The sequence below is a fragment of the Mizuhopecten yessoensis genome, unplaced genomic scaffold (genome assembly GCF_002113885.1).
Source record: "Mizuhopecten yessoensis strain PY_sf001 unplaced genomic scaffold, ASM211388v2 scaffold11069, whole genome shotgun sequence".
Taxonomy (NCBI): Eukaryota; Metazoa; Mollusca; class Bivalvia; order Pectinida; family Pectinidae; genus Mizuhopecten; species Mizuhopecten yessoensis.
Genome location: NW_018408864.1, coordinates 118,056 through 140,756, shown reverse-complemented (window position 1 = coordinate 140,756; position 22,701 = coordinate 118,056). Strand labels below are relative to the sequence as shown.

The 22,701-nt window shown below is 36.4% G+C and overlaps 1 protein-coding gene across 1 annotated transcript in view; it reads left to right on the top strand.

Annotated features, from left to right (window-relative positions):
- The window catches only part of LOC110465325, a 46,101-nt gene extending 43,246 nt beyond the window's left edge, over positions 1 to 2,855 (top strand). The window contains exons 4-5 of the mRNA XM_021521057.1: positions 1,949 to 2,048; positions 2,557 to 2,855. Of these exons, the coding sequence (XP_021376732.1) occupies positions 1,949 to 2,048; positions 2,557 to 2,648 (192 nt within the window). The 3' untranslated portion in view covers positions 2,649 to 2,855. The remainder of the gene's footprint in view (positions 1 to 1,948; positions 2,049 to 2,556) is intronic.
- The last annotated feature ends 19,846 nt before the right edge of the window (positions 2,856 to 22,701 follow it).

Genomic DNA, 22,701 nt, shown 5'->3' with positions numbered 1-22,701 from the left:
CTTAACAGTTTTGGCGACTGTGACCTGTGCATATATTTGCACATGGACTTTTGGTCAATGTCTGCCAATATCTGTGTGATTTGATAGCTATATAGCTTATATACAATTGTAAAATGTTATAAAAATAAATAATACCTGTGGAAGTGTTTTGTGTGTGATGTGAGAAGTGTGAATGTATTTGTATTTCAGTTATGTTAATTAAGAAGGAGTTACATCCCTTTAATAATTTTTTTTATAATTTTCATTTCAAAATTGATGTATTAACTTAATCAAATAAAAATGATAGAATCCGTTAATTTAGCCACCGCTGGAGAGAATTTATATAGGCTTTGCCTGTTATTCCATCCAATTGACTTGCATCATCTTTGTCAATAAAATTTGTTGAAATGAAACAGTATCACACCTATCAGACGGTGAGGTAGTATAGATATGGGCATGTACAGTGAAACACACAGTTCCATAACAACTAGAGTTCACGAAGAAATAGACCCTTGTGAACAGTGGAACATACTAATATTACAGCTGTCAAACTTTTGGGTAGCAATGGACCCGTTTCCGGGTAACAGGTCTTATTACTTAATCACTATGATTTAGATGTGGTTTAGCAATACATAATATATATATCAGTTTAGTTGAAAAGTTGACACTGGCGTCATTAGTCGCATACTATAAGCATCATTGTGAAACTAATCTTTAACGATAAAAAATGATTGAAATACATGCTAGCATAAAACAAAACAAAAATAGATTTGATTTTCTTACGTGCTTAAAGAATTTGATGATTGACATATTGTAACGCATGCCCTAAAGTTGTGATCACTGAGATGTATGGGTATTGATCAGTACACTAGTCTATATAAGTAGAAAAGGGGTTGTGACCCTTACAATGTATATATAGGTAGTCAAGATGTTGACATATCATAATTAAATATGTAAGTAGTCAAGACGTTGTGATATATTATATATATATATACAGTGTACTTAATATGAAGATAGCTAAGATGTTATGACCAACACACTAATGTTCAGACCAGAGAGAACAATGTGATCACTACACTTAAATGTAGGCAGTCAAGACTATTGTAATCTCGTCACTGAACGAATAGTTTTATGCATAGAGATAGTGAAAAACAAGACACGATACTGCAGTATTGAACTATAACTTATCATTAATCTACTGTAGTAGAGTTTATGTTATTTATGTATGCATTTCATGAACACGTTAACATGCTAACTGAAGAGAAATACAGAAGGCAAACGCAATTGCGATTTACAAAAATTAAAGCATAGGGTCAATATCACATGTATATTGTAACTGTAAATACTGGAAGCAATCGAAGACCTTACAGCAGGGAATATCCATGTTCTGCTAACCTATCTTGCCACAAGAGAGACACGTCTACCGGTGATTGAAGACGGACACGATCAAAAATGTCCATTGCATTTAAGACCATTTCAAAATACTATTATCAGCTTTGAGTAACCTTTATGAATGGTATAACATTAAGCAGTGATATCTTTAGCCTGATAGTCTAAAAATGACATAATTGGTCAATTAATCACTCCCTATCTACGTGGATTGACCATTCGAACCACCTGTCCACATAGAGTATCCAGCTTAAGTGCTCAGCATAACGTATTTTTGACCACTCAGTTATTGACCAACCAGAACATGTCTGTGCGTCCAGACCCTTTGACCTCTCGTCATCTTTCTTGATCACGTGATCAATTTCCCATCGAGCACCTGTTATTTCTTCAACACGGGACACTGACCAGTTCTAACAACGATCCTTATCGCCCATTTACAGCTACGACACTCAGGTTGTTTTGTATTGTACTCATTAGACACTTGATGAAGAACAGATAGATTTTCGGAATTCAAAATAGTCAAGACTTGAGTGTTATGTTGCATTGTTTGTTATCATCCCGTTTTGTTCTGATGACACAGGTCCACTGTTTGTGCCCCCTGTTAGAATACGAGGAAGGCCAACCCGAGATGGACGCGTCTAACCCTAAAAGCATCTACCAACTTATCTGCTCCGGTACAGGTATGTTACTTTAAGTATAACATTTCACTAACTAACACAGTAACTAGTGAAAAGTTACATTTTACATGTAAAGTGACGATAAAATATTGACCTTTTGAAAAGCAAATATTAGTTTGATAGCGTTTTGTTTTAAATATCAAAATATGCAGAAAGCCATTCATTATATAATACGTTCTCTCCGCATGAAATTAAAATCCGAACCTGAAATGGAAAATACGACTTGTTATGATCGTAGGACCATAAATGGAGATTTGGTACGGTAATATTAACATGATTTAATTGCAATCAACATTCTTAATTCAGTCAAATTAACACACAGTTGATACGTATAGATAATTGGAATGTCAAGTAAATTAAAAAATGTCAAAAGCAACGAAGGAAAGGTTATTGCATGTGATCACTTGTTTAAAGTACAATTTAAAAAAATAACACATGTACAATATATCAACCTATCATTTCAAAATGTACACATGACAAAAAAACTAAAACTTGTGTTTGTTAATTACAGGACGATTGCAAGCAGCCATGAAAAGAGGGAGAGGTGGCAGCCGTTACGGTGGAGGCAAAAATGGCCGTCGGTTCTACTTTTACAGGAAATAGACAGTGCGCATGCGCGAATAATTCTTTTTTGGTTATTTCCGACAGAGATAAAGTTCTATCAAATATTCTCAGACGCTCATTAAGGCATTTGTAACTTGTCCCTAGTTATTGTTTGACGTGAAAACATATTCAAATTCATCACTTACGCGTGAAGTTTTAAGGAATGTCATGAATTTGTATATAATGGTAATAAAATATTGGAGTGACGTAAACTGTTTTGTTTTGATTACAACTATGCTATCACCATACCTGTTTAGCCTTCTAATGTCCTAAGATGAGGAATATTTCTTCTTAGAATGATTTCTCGATTTTAATTGTCTGATTAGTTTCTTTAATGATCAACAATTTCAATAAAGGAAACAAGATCTTTTAATGAAAACATCTCTTAGCAAATAATAAATCCGACGTTAGCCGCATTTCAAATCATGAGATGTAATTGTAATTTGACAAACCATTCCCTGATATTATGATTTCTTAATAAGTTTTATCCTATTGTAATTCTTACTGTAGTCTCAAGAGAAATGTATATCACTTAAGAGAATGACAAAAACTAACATATTTAATAGAACCAGTCTGAAAGGGAAGTTATCATATTGATCCAATTGCTTATGAATCATATTCAACTACCTATATTATAATCACTCATTACAACCTTAGAAATCTAAAGGTATATTATATAAATACATCATTTACAGCCAATACGATCAGTAAAAAGTGTCAATTGGGCATTCCTAGACATTTTATCAAAACGAGAGTATAAAAATTACTAGTAATGTGAAGAAAGAAAGAGCACGTTGCTAAAGATGTTTTACTCTACCATATGGTTATTCTTCGTGTTAGGATTGTGGTACTCAACGTGGAATTAATGAAAAATCATTTCTCAAGTGGTCCGAAACATGTTGATATACAGTAAGAAGGATATAAAACAGTTAATCACGTTACAAATTTAAAACGTTTGGCTTCAAGAGATGGTTTACCTCTTGAATAATGTTTCATGTCAATTTTCAAGAATAGATTCTAGCAACATATATAGTGATCATCACAGTTACACGATGGCCATAGGTAAGAATGTTTACATTGGACGGTTCGGATGCAGTACTAGATATAGGTGTAAGCTATCTACCGTAGCCAAACGTTCTGTAACGTGATTCCTTCTAGTAGCTTTATAGACATATTTCCCTTCTCGTACATTTTACATATCTGTCGTAACCCTTAAGATATTATTTTTCATTAATTGACCCTTAGTGTCAATGATGAACAATAAATAAGCGAAATGGCCATTTGATGACGTAAATGACCATATGATGACGTAAATGACCATATGATGACGTAAATGACCATATGATGACGTAAATGACCATATGATGACGTAAATGGCCATATGATGACGTAAATGTACAATTTGTTTTGCTTACTGCATCGAGTTACATTTTAGAGTGATATCGTAGTTCGTATTTGAAGTAGTAATATATAGTAATTAATATCTAGATTGTAACATCACACATAGCGTCACATGTTCATCGTTTTAAGTGTGTTTCACTCAGGGATCAATAAAAAGTCATATGTAATAATAGGAAAATGGATATGGTAAGATTTCATTTATATTACACTCATTTTAGGAAAGCTTGATAGATAACATGATGTACGCCATATACAACGGTTCCTGTTGTCAGTATATATCAATCTGATGTCAAATATTGAAAGGTGCAACCTGGGACCAATTTGCAAAAATACATAAATGAGAGCAAAAACTTTAGTTCAAAGTGAAATCGAGTGATTTCATTCGCAGTGTAGCATACATCCACATTAAATGGGTCAATTTACGACTATTCCCATACACTAAATTAAAACGTTTCATAAGTATTCGCTTTTACAGGAAATATAATATTTGACGCGGGGGAATTCATATCATAATCTTTGGTGCCATGTTTTAAATGATGTCGCGCTTGACTGCAAGGCTCCATTCACCGTTAAATGTGCTACTAGACGCAATCCTACCATTTTCTGATATTCATAGTAAGTTTTTCATACAAAGATTATATAAGGTAAATTGAACTGTAAAGAATTATTTACATAGAGACCTTACAAAATAAGGAAATAAGAATATATGGTGTATTGTCAACACATACAAATATTTACACTAAACATATATTACAGCATCAACTGTAACACAGATGTAATACGCGTCCCCACCTTAAAATATATGTACCATACACGCACAAATGAATACTACAGCCTATATGCACAACATCGCCAATACTGGAAAGAATATAATGATAATAATAAATAATATACAACATTTATAAAGCGCTCTATATAATTTGTAAAATTACTCTAAAGCGCTTTACAACATATGGATAATAGTAATGGTTTTAATTGTGAAAACAAAAAACAATGGCTTACAATCACTTTTATACATTTGAGCAAGCAATGTGCACACAATTGAACAAATAAAAGGGTGGTATTTACATGACGTCTTTGCAAGGATTCTAAAATGCAGACGTTAAGAGGTGAGTTTTGATGTCCCTCTTGAACTTGGCCAGGGTATTTGACTTTCTGATAGCAGATGGTAAGCTATTCCACAACGTAGCCGAAACCCTCCCAAAGCATCTGTTTCTGTAGGTCACAGTACGAGCTTTTGGGACACACAACAAAGATTCTGACTCCGACCGCAGTGATCGTGACGGCTGATGCAGACTAACAAGCTCCTGTAGGTACTGAAGAGCTGTTCCATTCAGTGCCTTGTATGTGTACACCAGAATTTTGTACTTCGATCTGTATCGTACAGGTAACCAGTGCAACGAATAAAGCACAGGTGCGATGTGCTCTTTCATTCGAGTACGAGTAACTAACCGTGCTGCAGTGTTCTGGACCCTCTGCAGACGACTAGTTAGTTTGTCAGATATACCACAGAGCAGGGCGTTACCATTATCCAACCAAGGTAACAAGTGAATGCACCAAAATCTTGCATGCATCTGCAGTTATAAACTGCCGAATACAGCCGATGTTCCTGATCTGGTAGTAACAGGATTTGGCAATAGCGTTCACTTGTTTCTCCATTTTCAGTGAACTATCAAAGTATACACCTAGGTTTTTAACAGCTGGAACAGTCTCAATAGTTCTGGCACCGACCTTGAGCTGGAGAGCCATTGTTTGCTGACACTTTGGTGAAAAGACGATTAGTTCCGTCTTTTCCTGATTAAGCTTAAGCATGTTGGCGTTCATCCAGATACTGATATCTGTCAGACAAGCTTCCAGACTTTCTGAGACTGTATTCCAACTGTCCTGTGGTTTGATGACCATGTAAATGTGTGTGTCATCGGCATAGCAATGATAGCGAAGGCTATGGCGACTACAAATCTCTCCAATCGGTTTGGAGTATATATAATATTTTCGTGGTCCTAACACCGACCCTTGAGGAACCCCGAAATCTAGTATTTTGTCATGTGAGGTGGAAGATCCGATGGCAACACACTGTCGTCGTTCAGTCAGGTAAGACTGTGTCCAGCATTGTGCGGTATCAGTCACTCCATAAGAGTATTCCAGACGTTTATAAAGTATGCCATGGTCGATGACTTCAAATGCAGCTGACAAGTCCAGCATGACAAGCACCGCTCTGCACTTGTTATCCAATGCAGAAGCTTTATCATTATGTACACGTAGGAGGGCCGTCTCAGTAGAGTGTCCCATGCGGTAGGCCGATTGCATGTTGTCATGGCGACTGTTTGCATGGAAATGAACCTCTAAACGCCGGGACACAACCTTCTCCAAGATCTTAGACAGAAAAGGCAGATTTGAAACTGGGCGGTAGTTTTTCAACTCCTCCTTGTCCATTCCAGGCTTCTTTAACAATGGTCTGACATGTGCCTTCTTGAAACATAATGGAACCTTTGACTCAGCCAATGATTTGTTCATGATTGAGGTAATCAAAGGCAGCAGACATTGCTTTAATAGGTCTATAGGCAGTGGATCAATCTCAAAGGACTTCGATTGCGAGGTCATGATAATAATGCACAACTCGTCCTGGGTTGTTGGTGAGAGCTTTGTCAATTTTCCCCATCAAATCCAATGTCAGCAGTCATGACAGAGATGTCAATGTCAGCAGAGGTGTTCACCTCGGCAATATTTCTCCTGATTGAGGTGATTTTATTCAGAAAGTAATCTCTGAACTTGCTTGCCAAGTCTTTTTCAGAATTACACCTTTCTGTCCCATTAGATTTTTGGTGAGTCTTAAAAGCTGTCTTTTATCCTTACCGCATTCTTGGATTCTTTCCGAATAATAAGCCTTCTTTGACTGAAAGAGAAGTGAACAAACAAGCCGACATTGCTCCCTATAAATCTGTTGGTGAACGGTTAATTTGGTCCGTCGCCACTGTCTCTCTGCTTTTCTACGGTTCTGTTTTTCTACGCGGAGATTTTCATTATACCACGGGGCATTTGGTCTCACAGTTATCACCTTAGTTTGCAGAGGTGCGTGTTTCTCTGTAAGGGTTTCTATACCAGATGTGTGTGCTTCAACAAGAGCATCAACCTCGCCTTCAGTAGATTTAAGGGCTGAACAAGACTGAATGTCATTGTTGAAATCTGGTATTGAAATTTCGCGAAATTTCCGGAAGCTCACTTCTTTCCTTGCATGAGCTGGCGTACTTTAATTCAGTGTTGCGTGGACAACAAGATGATCACCGGATTGGTTCCCCTTTACATCGCTTAAACATGGATCAATCACTGAAATAGCTCCATAAATGACTGGGTTACCTTTCCTCGTTATGACCACATCCAGTGTGTGGACATGTGTGTGTGTAGCCTCTGTCACATACTGAACCAGACCACCGGAATCTAGTGGACCAGAGAACTGGCGAGCAACGGCAACGTGTTGTTTATACTGACGATACAGCAGCTGTACATGGCGACAGTACTCATAGATAGTGTAATAATGAGTACGGCAACGCGTTGTTTATACTGACGATACAGCAGCTGTACACGGCAACAGTACTCATAGATAGTGTAATAATGAGTACGGCAACGCGTTGTTTATACTGACGATACAGCAGCTGTACATGGCGACAGTACGGCAACGCGTTGTTTATACTGACCAACAAAATGTATACAATATACATTACATGTTAAGGTGTCGTTTAGCACAATGCAGTAATTAGTTTGGCCGGCGAGATGATGTAAGATGAGAAACCGCCATAGCAGTAGTAGTATGAACAATCGAGACATAACAATGAACTTTATCAGCAGAACTCCCTTAATTACAAACAATAACGTACAGTTTCCACATCGTCACCGTTTAGGTAGTATAAGAACTATGAGATGTTATCCGCGTTAGATAAGTAATTGTCTTTAAAAGAACAAACAGCCAGCATATTCTGACGCGGATTACATCTCTAGAATTTACTCTTTTGAAATAGAACAACAGCACCTGAGCAACAAACGATCTGATAATTGTATTTATGCATTTTACTACAGTATTTAAACTTGTAATACAACTGGTGACGTCATAAGAGCAGAACGGAACGGAAAGTAGATTTATGCATTAAAAATATTACAAAGCAATTCGAAATCGTGAATAATGGAAATTGCAAGGAGGACAAAAAGTAGTTTGTTCGGTTTTTTCTCGTTTATTGTTGTCTTGTTCGAATTTATATCCGTTATATATCTAGTATTGTAATTTCTCTCAGATCATATCATACTAAAGTGATTTGAAGTACGGACAACATGTTTTTATTGAAATACAACTATGTATACAGTGGTCGTTTGTTGGCGGATGAACTGTATCAGAGATTAAGTGAGAATGGTTGGTAGTGCCTACCCTGCCTCCCATGTTCAGGACAGAAACACCTCGAATATCATATATCAAGTTTTGATTACTCGCTCAGAGACTCGTATAACGGAATTACATGGGTCCAGATATAAAAAAATGAAAGTATCGCTGGTATACTTAAATGAAAAACGGTACGAATTAGGCAATCAACTAGCAGTACCGTTTCAAGAATAGGTACTATAAACTAAATGTCTGTGTTGTTATTTTTACATATACTGATACATATTTGTATCGGATCTCCATTTGCCCTTTGCAATATAGAGGAATACTGTCAGTGAGGCTAGATCAGGTGACTATCATTGTGACAGTTCTAATACTACAGTAGGTCATAGGAATTAGAAAAACTATATGTTATGTATAGATATATTAAGAAATATAGAGAAAGACGAAGATGCCTACAAAATCATGTGCGTGACGTTACAAACTGACAACGTTTTTGTTTTTGTGTAAGCAGTAACAGAATAATCTCCAGCTACAAGGTAACAGCCAACCTCGGGAACATCTGGGCAACTTCAAGGTAACAGCCAACCTCGGGTACATCCGGGCAACTTCAAGGTAACAGCCAACCTCGGGTACATCCGGGCAACTTCAAAGTAACAGCCAACCTCGGGTACATCCGGGCAACTTCCATTTATATAAAAATCCATCATCATAATCAATCACCATATCAAAATAATCACTACAAATACGAAGTAAAGAAGATATAATACTGAAAAGAAGTCTGTGCATACATTTGCATTGTGACAGGAAGTTAATTAACACAAAGCTAAACTGCTCTAGTTCAATGTTGATATAAGTTAAGTCATGTCTTAACAGTGTCATGCCATTATAACACGCATTGATATTGCTGACAAACTAGATAAAGCCCGGTAAGGCTATGTGTTATTTTGACAGCAATAGAAGTGTGTATTATGGGAGTACAGCACTATCTGTTAAAGAATGCATTGTCTAAGGACCCCTTACCTCCGCTAAAAACTATAGCTATGAATTGGAAACTTTTTTTTTTATCTCCATGACAATAGCTTTATAAACCATTTCTAAAGAGACCCTAGCGGAACTTTAAAAGAAATGAGAAATGTGAAATTGACAAAATAGAGGTTAGCAACAGTGTTTCGAGAGTGAATTCAGAGGGACGTTACAGGGATTCGAACCAGGGACCTCGAATCCCTAAACAGCTACTTGTCAGCTGTCTATATGCAGTTATATCAAAAACAAAATTAGGAATTTTCTATTGTTTTACTCTCTGTCAGACAAGGATCCTTAAGAAATCGAGCCATACTACTGGAGTATAGACTTTTCGTTTTGGTCATAAAGATAAAAGTTTTAGGTTTATGAACAATCTGATCAGACATACATGTAATTAACTGATGCATTTATATATCAAAACATTAAATTATTCGTCACCATGTGACAACTAGTACTATCACCATATGGGAGTAACAAATGTCTATAAAACTTGAACTTGCACCAAGGGATAATAACTTATCAATCATAGGTCTATAGAACTAATTCTAGCACAATGGATAGTAACTAGTCAATCACAGGTCTATAACATTAGTACTAGCACCGTAGGGTAGTAACTAGTCAATCATAGATCTATAGAACTAACACTAGCACCGTAGGGTAGTATCTAGTTAGCTGTATGTGTACAGAACTAATTCTAGCACCGTAGGGTAGTATCTAGTTAGCCGTATTTGTACAGAACTAATACTAGCATCGTAGGTTAATATCAAGTTAGCTGTATGTGTACAGAACTAATACTATTACCGTAGGGTAGTATCTAGTTAGCTGTATGTGTACAGACCTAATTCTAGCGCCGTAGGTTAGTATAGCTGTATGTGTACAGAACTAATACTAGAACCCTAGGGTAGTATCTAGTTAGCCGTATGTGTACAGAACTAATACTAGCATCGTAGGTTAATATCAAGTTAGCTGTATGTGTACAGAACTAATACTAGCACCGTAGGGTCGTATCTAGTTAGCCGTATGTGTACAGAACTAGTACTAGCAACGTAGGTTAGTATCTAGTTAGTTGTATGTGTACAGAACTAATACTAGCACCGTAGGGTAGTATCTAGTTAGCTGTATGTGTACAGAACTAGTACTAGCACCGTAGGGTAGTATCTAGTTAGCCGTATGTGTACACAACTAATACTAGCATCGTAGGTTAATATCAAGTTAGCTGTATGTGTACATAACTAATACTAGCACCGTAGGGTAGTAGCTAGTTAGCCGAATGTGTGCAGAACTAATACTAGCATCGTAGGTTAATATCAAGTTAGCTGTATGTGTACATAACTAATACTAGCACCGTAGGTTAGTATCTAGTTAGTTGTATGTGTACAGAACTAGTGCTAGCACCGTAGGGTAGTATCTAGTTAGCCGTATTTGTACAGAACTAATACTAGCATCGTAGGTTAATATCAAGTTAGCTGTATGTGTACATAACTAATACTAGCACCGTAGGGTAGTATCTAGTTAGCTGTATGTGTACAGAACTAGTACTAGCACCGTAGGTTATCTAGTTAGTTGTATGTGTACAGAACTAATACTAGCACCGTAGGTTAGTATCTAGTTAGCTGTATGTGTACAGAACTCGTACTAGCACCGTAGGTTATCTAGTTAGCTGTATGTGTACAGAACTAGTACTAGCACCGTAGGGTAGTATCTAGTTAGCCGTATGTGTACAGAACTAATACTAGCACCGTAGGTTAGTATCTAGTTAGCCGTATGTGTACAGAACTAGTACTAGCAACGTATGGTAGTATCTAGTCAATCATATCACATACATGTATAGACATATAATGACTAGTTACTACCTAGTACTAGTTCTATAGACATATGATTGACTAGATACAAACCCATGGTACTAGTTCTAGTTCTATAGACCTATGATTGACTAGATACAAACCCTCGTGTTTATTCGAATACTACTAACATCGTATGGTAATAATTTGTCAATTATATGTGTACAGAACTAGGTCTAGCACCGTAGGGTAGTAACCAGGCAATTCGTTGTATTGAAATATTTAGTAGAGTTATGGGTGAGTCAAAGAGTTACAATTGGATTATTGCTGTTGTTATGTCGCCATGAAGATATTATTAAAGAAATCCCTAATTCTACATGTGGTTCCAACATTTGTCGCAGCTTACGAAACATGCAGTGGGTACCAGCTGGTATATGTTTTATCAAAGGCTATCGGTTTGCGTGGTTGGTTCAAAGACATTTCTATTTTTATCTGAATAGGGAAGCCTATCATAACGTTTACAAAATAAGAAATGGCGTCTCACGTACGTGGCCAACGGTCCGCGATTAAATTTTCGTTTTGTAGATTCATTTAGAGAAGAAACATTACAAATAAAAATATTTATGATGAAATATACAAATGTAAAAGAATCACACACAATACTAGGCCTATATCTGTCCTTTCGAAGAATAGCAAGCACGACATCAGCATCGATAACATTTCTTAACGTTTTGCAATTATCATAACACAGACCATTACTTTTGCAATATGATTTAAGTCGATACGTTTGCTATTCAAACTTAATGGCTGCGGATGAAGTAAGATAAAGTGCGTGTATTCCTCTTGGATTTGTACTACGTCCGTACTGATTTAATATCACACGAATTGAATAGAATGTAAGTATGGAGTAATCCAATAAAAATACTTCAAGATTAAATAAAGGAAGGTTATGCCTCTCCCATCGCATGTGGCATGGTTTTTACTGAAGCTGCTATTAAATTTTGTAAATGTGTACGAGCCTTTGAGGGGGAAGGCTTGATCAGATGACATACATAGGTAACACCTTCTAGCGAACAAGTACTGCGTGCCAAGGAACAAAATGTCCGCCTCCTGCGTTCCAAATCAACATTACCTGATTTTAAATAAATAAGGACATCATTTAACTTTTATCTAATTGTGAATAACTAGGTTAACCGGACTTAATAAACACAAGAGGATTCTCACTGACATTCGTCTCTGTAATATGACGTAATTGCTATGTAATAAGAGGAAATGACCTGGGTCGTCTTCCATATTCCATACTTTCCCTAAATATTTCTAGTAATATTTTATGTAACTAAAATCGATGGATGAATGATTACAATTTGACTGTTTGTTGGAATGATTTAAGCATATATATAAGGTTTCACAATCGAATTGTTAAGGTTACTAGGACTATACTTTAACCAATGTGAATGAGGCTTGGATAGGTAATTCTTAACACGTAATGTACTACAGACACGGGTGTTATTGTAATGCAAGAATATTTCTCTTTTACTTATCTATCGGGAATGCTGCGTATTGGAGTGTACGAAGGTATCTTCGCAAAACCAGCTAAATTTTAGATGGAATATCGGTACACTGTATCAGCTATTTCCAACTTAGAATCTCATCCGTTATGTGACTGTGAACTATTTTGGATCATATTGTATGGACAAAAACGACAAAAGTCATGATAAAATATACTGAAAATGGAATGGAATGGAATAATTCTGAAATTTAAGTTGAAAGACTCTCCAAGTCCGTAACTAAAATCAATGACACGTCAGACTCTTCTTCATCAGTTTTATGTTATTAAGCTGTACGATAAAAATAACGACTTTTCGTCTGTGACCTTCACCTTTATTGATAGGATCAGCCTTACATCACCAAATTATGGTGTTTAGACAAGGCGGCTTATTTCCCAGCAGGCACATAATGTTGAATAAACGTTTATTCAACGTTGAAGCTCAAAGTTGCTGAAACGTTGAATTTATATTTGATTTTGAAAGTTGAAACAACGTACTAAAGAAAAATGCAACAGCACACTATTTTTGGTATTTAAAAGCTTACTCCAAATGCTGTTATGTCGTTAAAATATCGATGGCAAGCCTGCTTACCCACGTTCTTTTTTATTGAGAATTATACTTTGCATATGCTTTTTTTTTTTTTTTTTGCATGTAAAACAAAGCAGTTCATATGTTCATGAACACCGTATATTAAAATAGGAAATAAAAAGTTCGTATAGGTATATTCCAGATCATTAAAAATAACTATAGGATACGTAAAACTTTAAATGGGAGTAAAATGATATGCTTAAAAGATATTTTCTTTTGCTTTTATTCAACTTGTAATAGAGTTATTAGGAAATAAGTTTTACCTGGGTTAACCTCTGACCTCTGAGCGAAATATTCCGACTGAGCGGTTCTACTTACAAATAACACCTGATGCAGGTTTCACATGTGATTTTTGTAAATCATTAGGTGCTATCGTACATATAGGATATATTTACGTCTTTTAATCGATCTTATTCGTTATTCCGATAAAAGTTTATGACAAAAGGTCATTTCTGTGAGAAAACAATATAAAGAAAACATTTATTATTTATATTTTAAGTTGCTTTAAGAAATGCGGGTACATTTGTTTGTGTTTTCTCTGTGTAAATTTCCTTTCCTTTTACATAGTAAACCATACTGGAATAAGCTTTTGAGCAGACAGACAAACAAAAAGTCAGTCAAAAGATTTTTTAGTTTTTGATTAGTTGGTAGTGAAACGTTTATTAAATGTTATTGTGTTTGGACCAGAAGAAAACCAAAGTCCGCTTTGTCTGCATTTACCATAAACATAAAACTCTCGGTTACAAATCACCACTGCGAATACCATCATTTGTTGTCAAATAGTGTACCGAGTACATAGTGTGCGATTAATATGGAACGTAATGGCAACATCTCCCTACTAGTCATTGACGAGGATCACAAAATAATGAGCCAAGAACATCATCTTGCGGACATTCCAATCTTGTCTTTGCATCGATAAATTTATTATCAAGAAAACTCGCTTAGAATATTTTAAGCAAATTCATTCCGTATTAAGTAAATGTGTGAAGTGACCTTGCTTTACGCTATAACACCCATGCTGGTTCCCCTAAAAATCTAAAACATAATCATTTACCGGTTAAGTGATGCATGGAGGCATGGTGATAGACAAACAGTAGATTATCTCTAGATGATCTATTAAAGGGACATTGTGGTAACACCCATATGGAAGACAACACCTACAAAAATTTGGTAATAGGTGAAATATGAAAAATATGAAATGCATATTACACTACACAGTCGTTTCGGCCTCCTAAGACTCGTCAGTGTTTCTAGGGGCTAAAACGTTGGAAATCCAATTTGGTCTAAACAACTGTTGAAACAAAAGGGGAAGCTGCATAAAACAGCTGAATTTAAAAAGAGCATATGGTTATACTTACACGGACTTTTTTCAGTGTCTTAAATAGGTATCAGTATACCATATCCAAGGTCAAAGAGCTGAGGTTGATTTTGTGTTTAAGACGATAATCTTAAATCTTTCGCATTTGATCATACCCAGTCCGTTGTGTATTTGAAATAATTTCAGGCTAGCTAGTTGCTCAGTAAAGATGGTCATGCAACGATATGTTACAGTCAGCATACGGAGCAGTTGTCCCTGAGATAAGTAAGAGTTTCAGGAAGCTAACAAGCTTATTTACAAACTTTGTTTGGAGAAGATAAAGTCGTTAGATGCGAAATGGCTGATGAGTTTGTATGATCTCCTCAGGTCACGACCTGTGATCAACACAAATGGATTAAGAAATACTGACATTTAGAAAATCCGGCACATGTAACCATTTTTCTTTGGTGACTAATATGTGGTGGATGTATATACTATGTGTTCGATAATACGCGTGTATCTTCAATACATATACATATAAGCTACGTATGAATATACAATACCTTTATCTGAAAATCTTTAATAACCATTTGTTATTTATTTGATATTTGGTTGTACTCATCTGTTGGTGTATTAATGAGGCAGTCAGTACATTTAAACTCACTATAGTAGTGTTAACGTTAGAAATGAAAAACATAATATAAAAACCCAGGATTTTGTACAGAAGACGCTTAGTTTCGACCACCATAAAAATCGATAAACCAGGTATGTTGTATGAGCGTTTTTCATGTTCAGCGTTGATACAGAATTTTAGACACAGGATCTAGTAATTATCCTGATAGTTTACTTACTATAACTGTCTCTAGTTGTCTATTGATATTGATCTGAGGAGTGTGCCCATTGATTAGGGAATCCGGCCTTTTTCTGAAACTCCCTTAAATGAATCTTGGTTGAATTAGTTATATATTTTGTATGGAACAACTCTGATGATTGTTGAAGAAAGTTTAGTAAAAAAATAGGTTATTAATGTCAGCGTCGAACAACGACGATAACTATATACCACAGCGTTAACTCACGATGACAAACAAAATATAGCAGCGACATTTATCTAAATATAAACACAAAGCGGATATGACACATACCTGCAATTAAGCGAAGTACTCAAGACAAACCCATATCGGTTGATAAAATCTCCCATCAAAGCAATTAGCCAAAACAAAATCAAAATAATTGTTTATTTTCAAAAAACCGATAAGTAAGATAAAAGCTAATTGTATATAAAAAAAAATGAAAAAGATTCAGGCAATGATTTAATCATTTAGGAAAAAGGTTGAATAACGAGCAAGATGGAATTTCTATTGGTCATATCTGAAGAGAAATCGAAAAGGAAGTGAATACCTTACTGTTGTTACAATCATCCAATGATCTATATAAGGCCTACAATCAAAGGCAAGGCAAGTGATTTTCATCTTGAAAAAACACCGGCAACGTTTTTACCTATTTAACTGTTTATTGGTGTTATTTTAACATGCTTGGCTCTTGACCAACTTTTTAATTATGATGCAAGTGGTTCTTTTTTATTATTAATTTTTGTTTCTCATGTCTAAAATGTTCGACACCTATTTCGTTCCTCTGACATATGGCCTTGCATGGCCTTGCACTTCCTGTTAAATAATATTATAGACTATTACTGGTAGCCGGTTGAACAGAGCTTAAATTATCATCTTTTTACAGCATGTGGTGAGATCTTTAATGTTGATGGTGAGTTTAACACCAATGTTAATCAATAACTTTCACTGGGACCAATGATTTACAATATTTAGTCTTGTGCCTGGTTTCTTCAATTTCTTGGTGCGCCCCCTTTGTCCTGCATTCTCCTACCAGTTATCATAATAATTTACTTGAGTTCATTCCATGCCCTTGGAAGATGCAAGCTTCTTTACGGGAAAGGTAATTCTGAAATTATCCTGTTTAAGTAAGCTTGTTTGCTTTCCTTTGGACATTCTCGTAGTGTAAAGATTCTTTCTTCGTTTCTTTATAAAAAAAACCCAGATGTTTCTCGATGATGGCAAACATTTCAAACTTGAAAAATCCTGTGCGCTAAATTTTATTTTATTCAACCGTTGGCTTCGATGTTTCGTTCTACTTATTCAAATTCCTTAACATATGCTTGGATTGGGTTTTCGTCGACTAAACTTAAAATAGTCACCTTGTTTTTGATTTTGATGGGTTTTGTACAGTGATACGAAAGTAAATACTTTGTTTATAATTGTTTTGTCATTATTTACACGGATTCGCGGTTACCACTTTCACATATTTTTCTGTCGGATTTTACTTGTGATAAGCTTGTTTGCCTTACTTCCAGATTTTTATGGACAGAATAGAGATAACTCCCAGCATCAACAAAAACAAACGAAAACAGCATTATAAGATCAGTGGAATCCACGCATATCTGTCCAGGTTATACAGATTCCTTTGGGTCTGAAAGGCTGATGTTTATTTCAGACAATGTTTGGGTGCGCTTGTCTTATTCTGGGCTAGTTCGAAAATAATAATAATAATAGTTATTAACCTATAGTACGTAGGTCTCAAAGTGGTTCACAAATTAGTATCCGTGGTTGTAGGGCTTTTGCAACCAGCCGATACCTTTCTCAACTCCCTGGGGAGCATACAGTCGGTGCAGTCATTTCGGCGCTCACAGCTAGCATTCTACAATTCTAGCACTGCCCAACCACATACTCATTAACAGCTGAGAATACTGGAACAAGCGGAGTAAAGAATCTTGTTCAAAGATGCAACACAGTGCCGTGCCCTGATTCGAACCCCAACCCTTCGGTCACGAGCCCGGTGTCCTACCACTAACTACATTGCCTCATAGTAGATGAGTAGAATCGGCGTACATTTGATAATGTAACCGGTGTTTCCACAATATTGGTTGGCTATTCTATTTGGACAAATATTTTATTTTCATTTATTTGTGTTGTTTTTCACAAAAGGTGGTGGCTTTGTAAGATGCCAACGCCTTGCTTAAGTTGAAGATACGTTTACCGGACAAACGTTTTACTATTCATGTACAAGTTTTTGGTCTATGGTTATAAATTGTCAATATTCAGGACAAGTTTGAAGATACTAGTAGGTTAGGTTGAGGTGAGGTTGCAGACTCTCCTCAATACTGATTGTGTTAGTGTTTTCTTGAAATACTTAGATACTACTACATATGCAAGTACATCACTGTGAGGGAGAGTGATTCCACGAATGTGTTTGTTCATTATGTGTCATTTTGGAACTTGGACAATTTGTGTTTCATCTTTTTAAACAACTAAGAGCTTAGCGCAAAGTCATGTCACCGGGCTACTAATATGATAGCACATTCAGAGCACTAGGTAGTGTTATGTTCATTTCGTGTTTTGGAAACAAGATGCCAGTAGGGTTACATGTTTGTATTTGGTATCTGAAATAGACAGAAAATTGATAACAGTCCAACCACTTTAACACCTTAGCAAGAATTCTAAAAGACCCTCAAAATAACATGAACAACGTTTTCACTGAATAAAAGAATATTTATTCTAAGCAGAATTGGCTTTGAGCAACTCGAGATGTTTTCGAACACATGTAACATCGGGACTGTATCGGTTTCCTATTTCCTTTTAAGTTTAAAAAGTTTAATGTATTAAACCAAGAAATGCACAAATGCCAGTCCAAAACCCCCACTTCTGTAGTGCTGTATTAATAGTTATTAAAGGTAAATTGATGGACGACTTGCCAGGTGAGCTAAAATCATCGTCCAGTCAAAGGTCATTTCAGCCATGTCTTAGATTTTAGATCAAACCAAAACCCAGAAATCCCAGATGAGGCCAACCGCTGTAATATCTTAAGTCTAATCCCNGTTCCTTTGGTCTCATTCAACAGTAGGTACATCATGACATCATTAGTAACTTAATCAAACCGTCACATCCGTGTTTGACATAGTCTCTTCAAGTCGGGTTGTCAGTTTGCCTCTTGAATAGAACAGTAATATATACAAGAGGCACATGGGCCTAAACGGTCACCTGAGTAAATTTTGAAGTACTCAAATAGTAGCATGTTCTTTAGTTTTAAGTGGCACCTAGTTACTTTGGAGAGAGGGCTTACACCCCCATACTAATGGAGACCAGGCATACACATGATGTATTGAAGAATTAGATGATACGTTTAACGGATATTGTGCAGATAAAGTTGTAAATGTCCTATGTCCTAGCCAATCACAGGCCAAGGTGGTCATTTGGAATTTTACAATCAGCGTGAAAACTTGGTAAAAACCTCATAAGGAACATTTCGACTAAGTTAGAAGTCAATCGGTTTAGCCTTTCTTGAGAAGAAGTAAAAACATCTCGGTCAATGAGAGGTCAGGGCGATCATCTTGGATTTTCTGATCGGCACAAAAAGTAAGTACACTTGTTCGGAACCTCATAAGGAACATTTGTACAAGTAAAGAAGTGAATTTCTGCAGATAATCTTGAGCAGTCGAAAATGTCTTGTCTCAGCAAATCAGTACCTTGGAGCGGCCATGTTGTATTTTCCGATTGGCGGTAATTCTGCCAGTTACTGTCTGATCGTGCCCATTTTCAAACTTTTGATGTAAAGCAGTATAGCAAAATTTATCAAAATCCATTCCCTTTTACTCAAGTTATCGTGCTCACAAGCTCAAGTCCCTTAGGCTCCAATAGCAATTAATATGTTAAAAGTTACTTCCAGTTTCTGTCTGATCGGGACCATTTTCGAACCAGTCTGAGATCTTATTGATATAAAGCAGCATACCAAAATATATCGAACTCCATTTCCTTTTACTCAAGAAATCGTGCTCACAAACTCAAGTCCCATGACAATTAAAATTTTAAAAGTCACATAACTCTGCCAATTACTGTGTGATCGGGACCATTTTCTAACTTGTCCGAGATCCTATTGATATAAATAAAGCAACATAGCAAAATGTATTCACTTCTATTCAAATAATCGTGCTCACAAGCTGAAGTCACATAGGCTCCAATTGTAATTAAGATTCCAAAGTCACATAACTCTGCCAGTTACTGTGTGATCGGGACCATTTTCGGACTTAACCGATATCTTATTGATATAAAACAGCATAGCAAAATTTATCGAAATCCATTCTCTTTTACTCAAGTTATCGCGCTCACAACCTCAAGTCCCATAGGCTCAAATAGTAATTTAAATTTTAAAAGTCACATAACTCTGCCAGTTACTGTGTGATCGGAACCATTTTCGAAATTAACAGAGATCTTATTGATATAAAGCAGCATAGCAACATTTATCGAAATCCATTCTCTTTTACTCAAGTTATCGCGCTCACAAGTTCAATTCCCATAGGCTCAAATAGTAATTAAAATTTTAAAAGTCACATAACTCTTCCAGTTACTGTCTGATCGAGACCATTTTACGAGCCACTCCGAGATATTATTGATAGAAAGCAGCATAGCATTTTTTTTTAAATTTATTCATTTTTACTCAAATTATCGTACTCACATGATCAAAGTTAACGCACTGTGCATTGCAGACAACAGACGAACCTATGATCAGGTGACTTAACAAGAGGCACAGAGAGCCTGTATCGCTCACCTGGATAGCTAAGCAATCGTGGCAAAATATTCTCGAAATGAGATCCAAGGGATTTTGCCAGACCCCAAGGCCAATCCTTGTAGCATATCTGTATTAGATTTTTCATGCCCAGCAATTTAACGTATGGTTATGTGGATCTCAACTGTTTCCAAGCTGTGACTCGGAAACTAGGTACCTAGGGTTGTGGCCAGACCCCAGGATCAATTCTAATATCATGACTGCATTCGTCTCATTTTCCCCAACAATTGTATATATAGTTTGGGGGTGGGGATCTTAACCATTTCAAAGTTATGACCCAGGGGTTAAGTCTCCAGGGGTGGGGCAGACCCCAAGGCCATCCTGGAACATATGTGCATTCATCCCCTTATACTCAGCAATTGTATATATGATTATAGGGTGGGGATCTCAACTGTTTCCAAGCTGTGACTCAGAAACTAGGTCCCTAGGGGTTCGGTCAGACCCCAAGGTCTATTCTAATATCATGACTACATTCGTCGCTTTATGGCCAGAATATGTACATATAGTTTTGGGGTGGGGATCTCAACAGTTTCAAGTTATGACCCAGGGACTATGTCTCCAAGGGTGGGACCAGACCCTAGGGCCATCCTGGAAGCTAATGTGCATTCTTCTCTTTATACTCAGCAATTGTATACATGGTTATCTCAACCATTTCCAAGTAATGAACTTATTTTGGCCCCACCCTTTAGCCCGAAGGGTCAGCCCCACCATTTGCACAATTTTGAATCCCTGTCTTCCATGAATGCTTTTGATCAAATATGATTGATATCCAGTACATAGTTCTACAGAAGAAGTCGTTAGTAGCAATATAGCCAAATTGCCCCCCTTTGTACAATTTTGAATCTCCACCACCTAGGGATGCTTCCAGTCAAATATGGTTAATATTCATCACTCAGTTCCAGAGAAGAAGTCGCTTAAAGCAATATAGCCAAATACCTTTTTTGGTCCCCGCCCCTTGGGGAGGTCAGCCACACCATTTGTACAATTTTGAATCCCTGCCTCCCATGAATGCTTTTGTTCAAATATGATTGATATCCAGAGAATAGTTCTACAGAAGAAGTGTCTTTAGCAATATAGCCAAATTGCCCTCTTTTGGCCCCACACCTCAACCCCCTGGGGGGTCAGCCACACCATTTGTACAATTTTGAATCCCTGCCTCCCATGAATGCTTTTGATCAAATATGATTGATATCCAGCGAATAGTTCTACAGAAGAAGTCGTTCGTAGCAATATAGCCAAACTGCCCCCTTTGGGCCCCACGCCTCAACCCCCTGGGGGTTCAGCCACACCATTTGTACAATTTTGAATCCCTGCCTCCAATGAATGCTTTTGATCAAATATGATTGATATCCAGTGCATAGTTCTACAGAAGAAGTCGTTTGTAGCAATACAGCCAAATATCCCCATCACCTAGGGATGCTTCCAGTCAAATTTAGTTGAATTCCCATCAGTGGTTAAGAAGAAGAACGTGTTTAAAGAAATTATTGACATACGGACGACACGGTATGGCATAAACTCACCTTGGTCCTTCGTACCCGGTGAGCTGGCTTTTGGTAAATTAAGTTAAAATTGTCAATATGATATTTATGTATGGTCGTTATTTTGTGTGTTTTGGGAAAGGTGGAAACCTATGGTTATAAAAGACGAAAAAACCCCAGAACGGTCAACTTTTATTAAAAGATTTCAATATACAATGTATTAGAATACAAAATGACAATATGATAAATAAGATGTTGAGGAAAGACAGAAGAGGAGAGTCAGAAAGGGGCAATATAACAAATAATGGACAACAACAAAAGTACAAATACAAAATTCAACAGTTATCTCAAAACTAATTCAGAAGCATCCTATTATTTAAGTTACAAGTCATTTATGGTTTTCTGTTTTTTTCTTTCTTTTTTAAAAAAAATGTAGTAATTTTGAGTTTTGCTTATCAAATTTGTATTAAGGTGCTGCTAATTTTCTGTGATATTTTACTATTTCATATTTATAAAGAATGACTTGCTTCCTTTTTTCTCTCTCTCAAAAAAATAAATAATTCATAATTAACACTATCTGTGAAAGTCCAAAAATAATTTGATAGTAGACCTGTCCTATAGAACATGAAGGAAGATCATGGACCTGGTAACCATCTGGATACAATTTTAAAGTTTATCAAAAATTAATGAACTTGTTTTGTACACCATTTTTAATGCTTTCCTTAGTCTTTTTTAATGCAAATCACAACAAGCAAAAGAATGCTTAACATATGACAAGTCAGCAGGAACCAATCTGATGATATTGTACTGGAATTTGTACTTTCCTTGTGTCCCAAACCAAGAAATTCTGTAACCAACAATGCCATTTCTCTGTCCTCACTGAAAGCTCTGTCTATAAGTAAAAATATCTACAACATCTACTGAATCCACTGTGTCTA